At 32.3% G+C, this 12155-nt stretch overlaps 1 protein-coding gene across 3 annotated transcripts in view; it reads left to right on the top strand.

Moving 5' to 3' along the window:
• The first annotated feature begins 650 nt into the window (after positions 1–650).
• The window catches only part of LOC128159711 (uncharacterized), a 140952-nt gene continuing 129447 nt past the window's right edge, over positions 651–12155 (top strand). For 2 of the 3 annotated variants that reach the window (XM_052822892.1, XM_052822894.1), the window contains exons 1-5: positions 651–772; positions 6814–6883; positions 7225–7521; positions 7620–7925; positions 8013–8300. In XM_052822892.1, coding sequence (XP_052678852.1) covers positions 731–772; positions 6814–6883; positions 7225–7521; positions 7620–7925; positions 8013–8300 — 1003 coding nt within the window. In that variant the 5' untranslated portion in view covers positions 651–730. Of the gene's footprint in view, positions 773–6813; positions 6884–7224; positions 7522–7619; positions 7926–7995; positions 8301–12155 lie in introns of those variants that run through there. The other variant, XM_052822895.1, reaches the window with a different exon arrangement.

A 12155-nucleotide genomic window follows, 5' to 3' on the forward strand; every position in this document is an offset into this window, starting at 1 on the left:
GGTAGAAATACCGTGTTACTAATGACATAAGGCTGGAAACTCAATTTGGACACTTCCGGTCGAAACCGGAAGCAAAACCAATTTTTTTGTTTTTTCATGTTTTTCAATTTTAAAAATTTCACATACCTATCTTACAGTAATTTTCATGCTGAGTTCAAAACTGAAATCCGTTTTTAAATCAGACGATGCATTACAGAGATATCGGGGTTTAAAAATTGATTTTTCCGGAAATTTTGATTCCGCGTCCTTGGTTTAAAAAATAGCTTAATGTTCAAAGTAAAGTTAACTCGTACCAAAAATAATTGTTAGGTCGTACTTGAACACATTCTGATTTTTTTTGTTCAGTCGTTCTTGAAATCAGGAAGGATTTTGTTAAGTCGTACTTAAAATCATTGGGATTTTGTTAAGTCGTACCAGGAATAATTCGATTTTTTTTCATCTTTTTATTTTAGTTACTCTTGTTATTGGTTTAAGAGCTCTGCTTCTTACAGGAACTTCCAGCTTTACATCCGACATTAACGGAAGACCCACTCGTTGCTTTGCAACGAGCTTTGCTCTAGTTATTATTCTTCTTCTTTTGATGCAAAATTCTAATTATTTAAAGGTTGGTTAATGATAAAACAAATATCATAATGTTTCATATTTGAAAAAAGTAATTGGAGTTCTTATAATTTCGTTTAACCCTGTAATGTAACTCAAGATTTTGTTTAAAACCAAGTTGACCGCATAAATGAAAAACAACAAAGACACATTATTCTTCAACCTTTCTCAGGTAAGGGATCAACATGTTTACCATCAGAACAAGTAACTTTTTAAAATAACTTATATATATTAACATATTAGAATTATTGCTTTAAATGAAAAAAAAATTAAACTGTTTTTTTCAAGTGACGTGATTGTTCAAACATTATACAATATACATGTGTACCCACGTAGCCCAGACTTTCGTTTTACTAAAATCATTGAACATACTAGGGTTTAAAGCAGCAAGTCACTTAACTATAAACAAGTTGTTATAAGAGATTATGTGTTGCCATGTGATATAGATTTAGAATGATCATTTCTACATTTTTTTCTTCTTTTTTTTTGAAAACATACCGCCTTGTTTAATTAAATATATATCATGGAAAGTCGAAATTATCGACAAAATGTGTCCTCAAATGTGGGTAAAAAAATGGTTTTTTGTTAATCTTTAGCTTTAAATCTCTTTAAATGGACACCCGTGATTTGTGTGCTTTATTTTTTAATAATCAAAGCAGTGAGAGCATGTTAATGAATGATTAAGTCTTTTAATATAATTAACTCTGGTTTTTACAAGTTTTGGCTCACGTCATGTCTTCAAACACACAAAAAAAATTCAGTATGGTGTCCTTAACTTAAAAAGCAAAGTGAAAGTTTTGAATTGTTGTAAACACATTTAAATCTTTTATTAACTCATTTTCTCAAAAGTATAGCTTAATATCAATCAACTGTTTGACACTTGGGATAAGATTTAAGAAACAAATTGTCGTTCCTTCTTTCAGTTTCGTAATAGCTAGCAGCTGGTGTGATACTTGCACATATAAAAAATAGGTCGTTGGAAATATGCAATAACAAAAATATAGGCGCATGCGTGGTTGATACCGCTTGAATGTCATTTGAAAGTCAATCCTTTATTTTATATTTTAACATAGGAAACGGAAATCTCGTTGTCAGCTACTTACTGCGCATATGTTCTATGACTCTAACTATTTTCTTTATTGTCTATTTATGATCAATATTGAAACTAAAGAAAAATATTCGAGGTAATGTGCTCTGATTACCTTGTTTAGTTTTAAATAGTAACATTTGCATGCATGATGGTAGATATAGATATAGATATAGATAGATAAAGGCGTATATATATCGTATGTATATAATAAATACCGTGCAGCACAACGTGTGCCTACGAAAGATGACCTGATACCTAAATTAGTATTTTAGGCACATTCAAGTCACGCTTCAAGGTCTGTCATCCATCAGTAGGTCGGTTTAATCGTATAAAATGCGTATTTACTAGTAAAAGGAGATTGGTTTCATACCTGGGCAGGCTGTTTTGTGCAGTATCAGATAACAAGTCAACTTATGTTCACTTTTTGCTTTTAGGATAACTAATATGTAACGCTGTTTGCATGAGAAAACGGAGAAAATTTAAACTTATGCAATAAAAAAGACTTCCATTCAGCGTGAATATAAGGTTATTAGCAGCCACAATTCAATTCAATTTAATTCATGGATCAGAGATACTATATCATTATTATCTCAGAGATTGCAAGGAAAACAAAAAATGTGTTGTAAATTATTCATTGGCGATAATAAGCACGACTGATATATACACTGTACATATATGTCCCTAGTCCGATTCCGACAGACCATGCATTTTACACAAAAATTCCTGTTTTAAAAAGGCATTTCATACAAATTGCTTGCATGATATATCCTTACTTACTTACTTAGGCATGTCGTTCTATGAGAACATAGGTAATTAAAACACGGTTATGGGCTGCTTTTAAAGCGTTATATCAGGTTATGTCCTGCATGTTCAATTCTGTTTCATGTCCCACTTTAACTGGCTTCTCGATGTCCCCTCTTTCTTTTGCACTCAGGTTCCAGAACTTGTTTCGGCATTTGCTGGATGTTGTTCTCATGGATGTTGATAGTAATCGAACGCTTCGTAAAAATCTTTCTTCATTTACAAACATCACTCTTGCTCTTATTTCTGTGGGAAAAACTAAGGCGACGTGCTTTTTTGTCGCGAAGCATCAAAGGGTTTGGGACCTATGAAATCATGTCACAGGAGACTTTCGATAGTTGCTAATAGTAATCGCGTTAACTTAATTTGTGAGCGTTACCGATTGCTTCATTTTTTGTGTAATGTCATAACAGGAATCATTAGAATTCATGGGGGATCAAATGGTCTTTGTGATGAGTAACCCCCCCCCCCCTCCCCTCCACTAATTGACATCCTCAACAAAATCAAACTTTAAAAGAGTCAGGGTTTTTTTTTTACTGAAAATTAAAAAAAGGAAGCATTTATGAAATTGCACCCCTGCGAAAAAAAAACCAACACCCATTATCCACGACAATTGGCTTCCTCGAATTTAAAAGACTTCACAGTATATGATATGGGCCTAAAATGGCCACAAAAATGAATATCATTACATATTTGTAATTCTTTGTTTCCTTTTATTGATATACATGTGAAGTTTTTTCATAGTTTTTACTTTGATCCAAGTGTCCTCAATTAAGAATTGTGTCATCATAAAGTTAATCTTTTTCCGCAAATTTTGCATTTGTAGCATAAAACGGCTTGTTTTTAAACAGTTTTTCTTTCAGAAATCATTGAGCAATTGCTTGAACTATTGTAAAATTGTCCTTGTTTAAACTGTCACTCTATAATTCCCATTCCAAAAAAAAGATGATAGAAAAATGTCAATTTTTGACTTATTTTTATTAAGTTACAAGAAAGTGTGAGCGATTAGGTCAAATAAATTGGTACAAAATATATCTTACATCAACTCTTCCAAAAGATAACATAACCATTGATGGACATGAAACATTTATGAAATGGCAAATTATGGGAGCCGAATTTGACTCATATATATATGATATATAGTTCTTTGTAAAAGCTAAGGATTGCCAACCAGCAGGCTGTCTCTATGGGTTAATAAATTGGAAAACGGTTTTAGTGGGCTGTATTCACTTTGCACAACAAACTCTTTTCTGCACAGATGGTATTTGAAATGCTTCATAAAATGCTCCATCGCAAGAAGTTCTTTTATTTGTTACACAATAAGTTCTTTTACTCGTTAAGGTCCGACCTTCATGTGCTGTTTTTATTGACAGATAAACAGCTATGTTTGACAAAATTGCACCTATTGATACGTTGCTTGAATCTGAATCTATAGTAGGTTGAAATATGACAGGTTGAAATATGAATTACAAAGCATTTGCGCAACGTTTAACTTAAATGTAAAGAATAAAAGGCTCATTGATAACCGGGTCTCCATTTGAAGTATGTTCTGTTCTCTGTAAAGGTATGTCAACATTTAGCAACGGTGGAAAAGTCATTTATGAGTCTCATATAGTAGCTTTGTAACAAAGGTAAAGAGCGTACTATAGTGGTATTTGTAGGAACTGGCCAATGTTCTACTGCTGCAATCTTGGTTGCATCTGTTCCTATTCTTTTTGCTTATATTACATGCCCAAGGTAGATGTACATAAAATGCAAACAGACACCAATCCTTTGCCATAGGTTTAATTATAAGTCCAGCTCCTTTCAGTCTGTCAGATGCATTCCTGAGGTTTGATAATAGTTCCTCAAATGTCTTGCGTGTTACTATAATTTCGTCTAAATGGACAAAACATATGTCCCAGTGAAGGCCTGCAAACACACTTTCTATATGGCGTCTAATTGTTGCTGGTAGCTCAGCATAAACCATTACATTAAATTGGACAAGTTTTCGACGAGTTGCAAAGGCGATTTTTTTTGTCTAAGGTCCATATCTACTTGTCAATATCCCGAGCAGATGAAATAAAGAAAACCAGGAACTTCTACTCTTCAATTTTGGGAATAGGATATGCATTCTGCATATGATATTTAACTTGCGAAGATCAATGTATAATTTTATAAGCCTTTTTAAAGTACGCAGATCATGGACTTTAGATGGCTCGAACATTCATCCTCCCCCTCCCCCCGCCATGACATCCAAACTGTTTACCAATTTCCTTTCTAAAGTGGACTGAAACTCATCTTGGTAGTATTTTAACAGGGCGATTTATCACTGTATCAGTGTTGTGCCTAACGATATCCATGCGTCCTAATTCCGACTATATGTAATCATAATGATTATTATAATTATGCATGAGTGTATGAATGTCTCTCCTTTGCTTTTGTGTCCGTTTTTTAGCCACAGTATTCAATATTTTCACGAGATCAGGTATTACCTTTCTGCTCTGTCACGTTGCGTCTTCTCCAGATGATTTAACAACTTAGACATCACTCAGTTGTCTAAAATCTCTTCCGCGATAAAAAATGTGGGTTCTTTCTCGACAATTAGTAGTAAAACCTCAACTGTTTCTTGTGATGAAAATATTTCTGGCGGCCAGAAAACATTTGATGACGATTCTTATGCAAAAGGTTTTACAAAAAAGGATTTAGAATACTATTGTCATTATTTCATACATTTTCAACTCTCAAAATTTCAGTTCTTGAATTTATGGTTACTGTCTTGATTGCTGTTTTTAATTGCAACTAATGTAACCCTAAAAAGCAGCGTTATTCTTTTATCATTTAATTAAAGTATCTTATGGTTAACGTCAACTGTATAATAATTTGTTACCAGAAAACATTAAACCCAGTATTCCGTTGGCATTTCCGGGCTACCTTTACATTGCAGTGAATTACCATATCAATATCCCACCCATTTTCCCCGTTTGCAGTAATATATCTGTCTTATCCTGGTTTCCCGTGGTCTAGTCTGCGACAAAAATGTAAATGTTGCTCCGGTGTCAACCAAAATTTAAGCATGTATTCCGTGTACATTAACTTTGATGCACAAATCAGACTCTTCTAATGACAACCCTACGCTAGTTGATCAAACTGGTTAAACATTACTTCTAACAAGTTAACTTGATCCATAATAAGCGTTGTTTATGTTTGCTTTCACATGGTCGCCTCTTTACATTCAGACAGTTACGAACAATGTGACATTCGTTGTAACATCAAGGAAAAAAACATGTTTGTTCACCTCATTTTCTTTCGTAACCTAAATGAGTGAACTCACGTATCTTTAATTGTTTGATTTAATGAGTCAGGGCATTCGTGTAAGCCTCACTAGTTTCTGCTGTTGTTACTGTAGTGGCGTTCTGAATTTGAGACACATGAATTACCTTTTGAGATCTGACCCCCCCCCCCTTTCCGAATGTGGGCCTCCAGCTAAACAGCTTGACAAATTGCCTCAATCAGATTTTAAGGACGTGACTATTTTTGCATTTCCTTATTTAATACATATAGTATGTCTTATTTAAACAAGTGTTACACCAGGTCAATTGATCTATTGATTTAGTTTTGTTGACCACAATAAGAAAAAAAAATTAAATTGATTTGATAGTAACTTACTGTAATCGACGGATTCCTCCTACAATTATAGATCACTGATAATTATAGATCACTGATATCCTACTTTCCATACAAGAATCATATCATTCCGTCAACTTTGCAATTTTTCGTCCTTTAGCTTGTTGTGAATCTCTTTTTCTATACTCCAGGGTGCTTTTTTGGACTTGCATCCAAATGAAAACGAACCCCGAGAAATACAGTTATTATTCCAAACTGCCTTATTTAGGTCTTATAGATTTTGCTCTCTCCAACTGGTTGAAAAAAATTTCGCGATTCAGTCTATTCATAAATTAAAACAAGTAAGGCAAGTAAAAGTGTTGATATATTAATATGAAATAAAATCCAAAATAAGTTTGATGATAATTATCTCATAACAACTTCAAATCGAAATAAAACACAAGAGTCTTTAGAAAACCTTTTAAAAACTATGCTACTACGTACATGTACGCTCAAAAACAAAATTAAGGTTTATTGATCAGTACGTAAAAGGCCACAGTCCAAATTACATGCATAAAAAATCTAAAAGCGAATATTACAGGGTTTATGTGAAAAATAATGTAAAGCGTATGTTGATCTAGTTACACGTAAGTGCATTTTAAATTGAGTAAGGTCAATAAAGTTTTATATATAATAATAGAAAAAATAAATTTACTATGTTTTATGTCTACGATCAGATATGCAGTCAAATTCTGAGACTTCACGTTCCTGTCGCAATGGACCAATGCCATGGTATGGACAGATATGGTAAGTTATATACACAAAATAAGTCAATTACTCTATAAAGTTAAGATATCAAAACTGTTTTGGTATGTTTGTTCTAATTGTTGTCAATCGTTCCTATTTTATGTGATGTATTATCTCAAAAATTGGCCATTTTTAGAACTTTATATATATATATATATATATATATATATATATATATATATATATATATATATATATATATATATAAAAACTTATTTAAGTTTCTTATACATGCTTAGTATACCTATTATGTATTTACATCATTCTTAATTGTCATATAGCAGAATATCTTAGTTCTTCTTTTATATAATTACAACTATAAAGAAATTCTTGTATTTTAGAATATCGAGATATGCTTGTTGTCAGAGGATTATTTGTGTTTTTGAAAGAGAACCTTCTTTTTGATTCGCTACAAGATGAACTGGAGCAAAATGAACTATTAACTCAGATTGAGAGAGATGACATTGTGTGTAAAGATAAATGCAAGTTCAAAATGCATGAAAGGCTACTCAAACTCATTATAAGAAACAACAAATGCAATAAATTTATTGCACTCTTAAACAATATGCCTAGCTATCAGCATATATCTGCGAAAATCATGGAGTTTCGACGAGAATTAAACGATCAAAGCGCATCCGGTAATAAATGAATAATTCGGTTTTTTTAGGAGTTTTTCTTTGAAATTAGATATATTTAATGTACAATATTTAATTTAGAATTATTGTTTTGTTATAAGGTGCTGCTACAAAAACTCATTCTTTCGTTATCACTGATGAAATGCTTAGGAAACATTTTGCTTTATTCTACGTGGAACTGGAACCTTGTGAAATTGCAGATGCAATGTTTCAAACAGGTCTCTTTTCAATCAGTGATCATGACGATGTGGCAGACCACAACCAAAAACATAAACGACTGAGAAACCTTGTACACATTTTGAAAACAAAATGTTTGCTTGAACAATTTTTTAGTTTGTTAGAGTCCAAAAAATATACTTTACTGCTAGACACATTACAAAATGAAAAAGAATTCAATAATAAACCATGTAAGTATATATTTCAAAATTATTCATCTTAGAATGATATTTATACTTCAATGATGTTATTTCTCTATAGTATGTGTTTATTTGTAGCCGTTTGTGCTCTTTGCATACAACACAACTTTACTCTTCTCCAAGAGGAGCTTCCGTACACCGATGATGAAGCAATCGTTATGATTGAACATATCTTTGATGAATGCAATATTGCTGACGTAAAATGTTGTACTGGTACAAGGCGAAAGAAATCGAAGATACTGAAGATACTTCTTATGAGAGGAGAATCTGATTGTGAGGAATTTTTCAGAGTTGTCGACGAGGATTTGAAAAGGAAAGATCTAATACAAAAGATGAAGAAAAACAGTGATGATAGAATTAGGAGAGGTAATGTTAATGTCTGAACAATTTTGATTGCCCTATAATATAATTTTAAATGGCATATATCCCAATGTATAAGTAAAATTTCATATTTCTGAAACATATACCTGAATATATACGTCCTTATCAAATTGCCAAGTTGGCTGTCAATCGGTTTTATAAAAGCAAAGACTGCTGCTAAAAAAAATACAAATTCAGACAATGATGAAACCGTATTGGTGACATTTACATAACTGAGCTTTAAGTCCACAATAATGCTGTTAATTTTACTACACTCTGCTGAGTAAGAATAATTTAACTGTGTCTCGGGGTCCAGGCCTTCGCCACAGATAAAATGCCTCCTATATACTAGTACTCGTCATGTAGCAAAAAATTGCAGAATCGCTCCGAAACGATTTGTGAGAAAAATTGATGAAGCTGCATTTAAAATAACAGTTAAATTATTCATAACAAACCATTTTGAGGCTGCAACTACCTTTCATCTAAAAATATAATCAATATTAATGAAGAATTCAACACTTTTTCACCAAAGTTTTTTACTCGCTTCGAATTTGCACGGCATGTTGACATTCGAAACTCTCGGGATTTTTCATCTTAAATGCACTGAGTAAGAGTTATCTCCCGTATTTCCTTTAATGAACAGAATAGATTGCAAATTTTCAATGAAAATCTACATGATTTTGTAATATCGTTTCTGAGTTTATCCATGCAAATATGATATAGTGAAAGCATAAACTAAAGAGCCTCCCGTGATTTAGCATGAATGTGATGTGCATGCGCAAGATTGTAAAATTAAAATAATTGAGATGATTTCCGGATTTTTTAAAGGAATTTTCGTTGATAAATAATTAGCGAAGCTTGATTGAGAAAAACTAAAAACAAATTGGCAATCTTCTAAAATTTGTCTTTCAGAAAATCATTTTTGACTGATATCATATGTAAGATTTATGTAAGATTTACGGATTTTTCAAAACAAAAGATTTCATGTTAAACTTGCTTATTTATCAATAAATGGACAATTTTGCTTACATGAGAGATAAAACGAAACATATTTTCAAAGAGAATTTAAGCTCTTGCATGATTTTTTTCTGAATGCTCGAAATTCTCTGAAATAAAATTAATCGTTTATTAGTCCCCTTCGGTTTCACCAGAGGGGACAATAGCTTTCCTCTGCGTCTGTCTGTCTGTCTGTCTGTCTGTCTGTCCGTCCGTCCGTCTGTCTGTCCCACTTTAGTTTTCCATACTTTTTTTCTTTATGCGTTTGAGGAATAATATGAAATTTGCTGAACATCTTCAAATGTTGAAATACAGATCAAGTTTACACTTTTGTAGCGTCTGGTTGACATACGTTATATCAAGTTTTTTTCTGCGTAATGATTTTCTTTTCGCGAATCAGAGCCTAGAACGGTATATATAATTTACGCGAATCAAATTTTCACTATTTTAAAGTCACATTGTAAATATAATTTACGATTGTTTCAACCTGTTAGGAGAGAGGGGAAAAGTATCTAAGTTGTAACTCTTTGTAATAAAAAATTTGGACAATGAATCCATTACCAAGTTTTCCTTAATGTGAAATAATTACCGATAATTATTTCAGAGAAGCAAATAGTCATAGATAAATAGATCATGTACCGTTACATATACCAGTAGCTCAGGTATAATTAGACAACGGTTTGCGCAAGGAAAGCGGCCGATTTAATTAGCTTGTCAATAGATTATTAAATAAACAATTTCAATTTCACTCAAGACCAGTTCACTGGTATTTGAGGTTCAAAATCAGTATATACAAATGTACACGAACACAGTCAAGGATCACATGTACAGTAGGAGTAATAATGACGAAAAAAGGTTAATATCACAAACAATAGGTTGTTAAAGTTGGTTTCTGGAAGAACAGACTTTGAAAATTTTCTTAATAAATATTGACAAGTTTTTTTTAGTTTTTCTACATTAAAAGTATTCATGAGCTCGTTAAATTTTATAATATTTGGGTTTTCATAAATATCTCTTGGGCAAAAACATTTTTCTATCGTTTACAAAATGTGTACATTCTAAAATATAATGAAATTCATCCCCAATACTATTAGAGTCACACATTGTACATTTTCTTATTTTTTTTTCAATATTATGCCATCTACCTGTTTCTATGGGGAATCGATGATTACATGATCGTAATTTTGTAAACGTGATCCGTAGATCTGTAGGTAAAATCAACAAGTACTTTTCTAAATTGAGATTTGTTTTAAAAATTCTATAATTAATACATTTTGGTGAGTTATCTACTATACTTCTCCAATCTTGTACAAATTGATTTTGTAATATTTCTTGAACTATTGACTTTAGCCAGTTATAACTACATATTGTTTGATTTTCCCATTTATAAGACAACCCGAACGAGTTGAGTATATTATGTATACATTTTATCCATGGATGCATAAAAGATCCATTTTTGTAACATCTATAAAAATAACAATAGATTACATTAGTGAGTTTACAATCGTGGACTGTCAAACAAAGGTGTAAAAAGGTGTAAAAGGTTATCACCACAGTGACGTCATAATGTAGAAATGACGTAATGAAGATTGCATTATTTTGATAAATTGATGTTTTGTGGCAAAATATGGGTGTTTTCCGATAGTTTTTCGACTGGGAAACATCAAGCGCAGGCTTGCTCAAGTACCATTTTTTAGTGTAAAGTGTATAACTATCGAAAAAAAAACATGTTAAAATCGCACTTGAGCAGACCTGCGCTCTATACTTCCGAATGCAAAATATAGAGCAAAAATGAAAATATTTTCATTTGTTTGCAAATTTGCGGGAATTAGGTCATTTAGGTGACGTCATAGATAAATAGCGAATGAGCAATGATTTAAGAAATGAAGATAATAATTTTTCTATTGATCGACGTATCAAAGAAAAAATTGACCGGAAAACTTTATCAATGCGCGTAGCGCATTGATGAAAAAGTTTTCCGGTCAATTTTTTTTTTATCTTCATTTCTTATCATTTAATTAAACATTTTCAAATAAAAAAATGTGAAGTGTCATTGATCAAAAATGTAAATAATGTAAATGAAGCAGCGCGTATGAATACAAAACAACAACAGCAATAATACTCAAAATGGATGCACCTTCAGCTGATGCTGAGCTATTGAGCTAATTTTAATGGATTAAACACAAATAGTGAGTTAAAATCTAAACCGGCTGAATTGAAAACGAAAGGAAAGTACATGCGATAGCTTGTGATATTATTCACTGTGCAGAAAAACTCGTATTAAAACTAGTTTTCATGTGAGATCGCTGGAATATGCAACTGGACATAACCATCCAAGGAGAGGCGATCGTGGACGAAAATAACTGATACGTCGACAAAGAATAGTATGTATAAGCGACTTTTGTAAACGTTGTGGTAACTAGATAGCCAGTGATGTACTTAAATGGTATATCTGCCGCTTGGAATGCGCCGAAGGAGTTGATGCATTTCAAATAGCTTTTCTTTACGACGCCATTTCTGATGACCGATCATGTACGTGTGTAAATTTATAACTTATCGTTACCAAATTTGAACAGCAGTGTTACCGTGAAAGTTTATAGGCCTATATGTTCGTTATAATATTCCTGGAAAAGGAACAGCCAGCCTCGCTGTAAATGTTGATTGATCTCAAGCAGACGAAATCGTGAGAAGACGCTTAATTTTCTATTTCGTGAATCAAATAATGTGTTTTGTTCATTTTTGAAGGTTAAACTTTCAAGTTTTTATATTCCCAAGGTTGCATTTTCTTTGCTGACAATAAAACAGACACAACTTTCCATTTTGTTGACAGTGTTTATCATGGAAACACCCGTTCTATAAATAGTG

Source organism: Crassostrea angulata, chromosome 8, assembly GCF_025612915.1.
Source record: "Crassostrea angulata isolate pt1a10 chromosome 8, ASM2561291v2, whole genome shotgun sequence".
NCBI classification, from domain to species: Eukaryota; Metazoa; Mollusca; class Bivalvia; order Ostreida; family Ostreidae; genus Magallana; species Magallana angulata.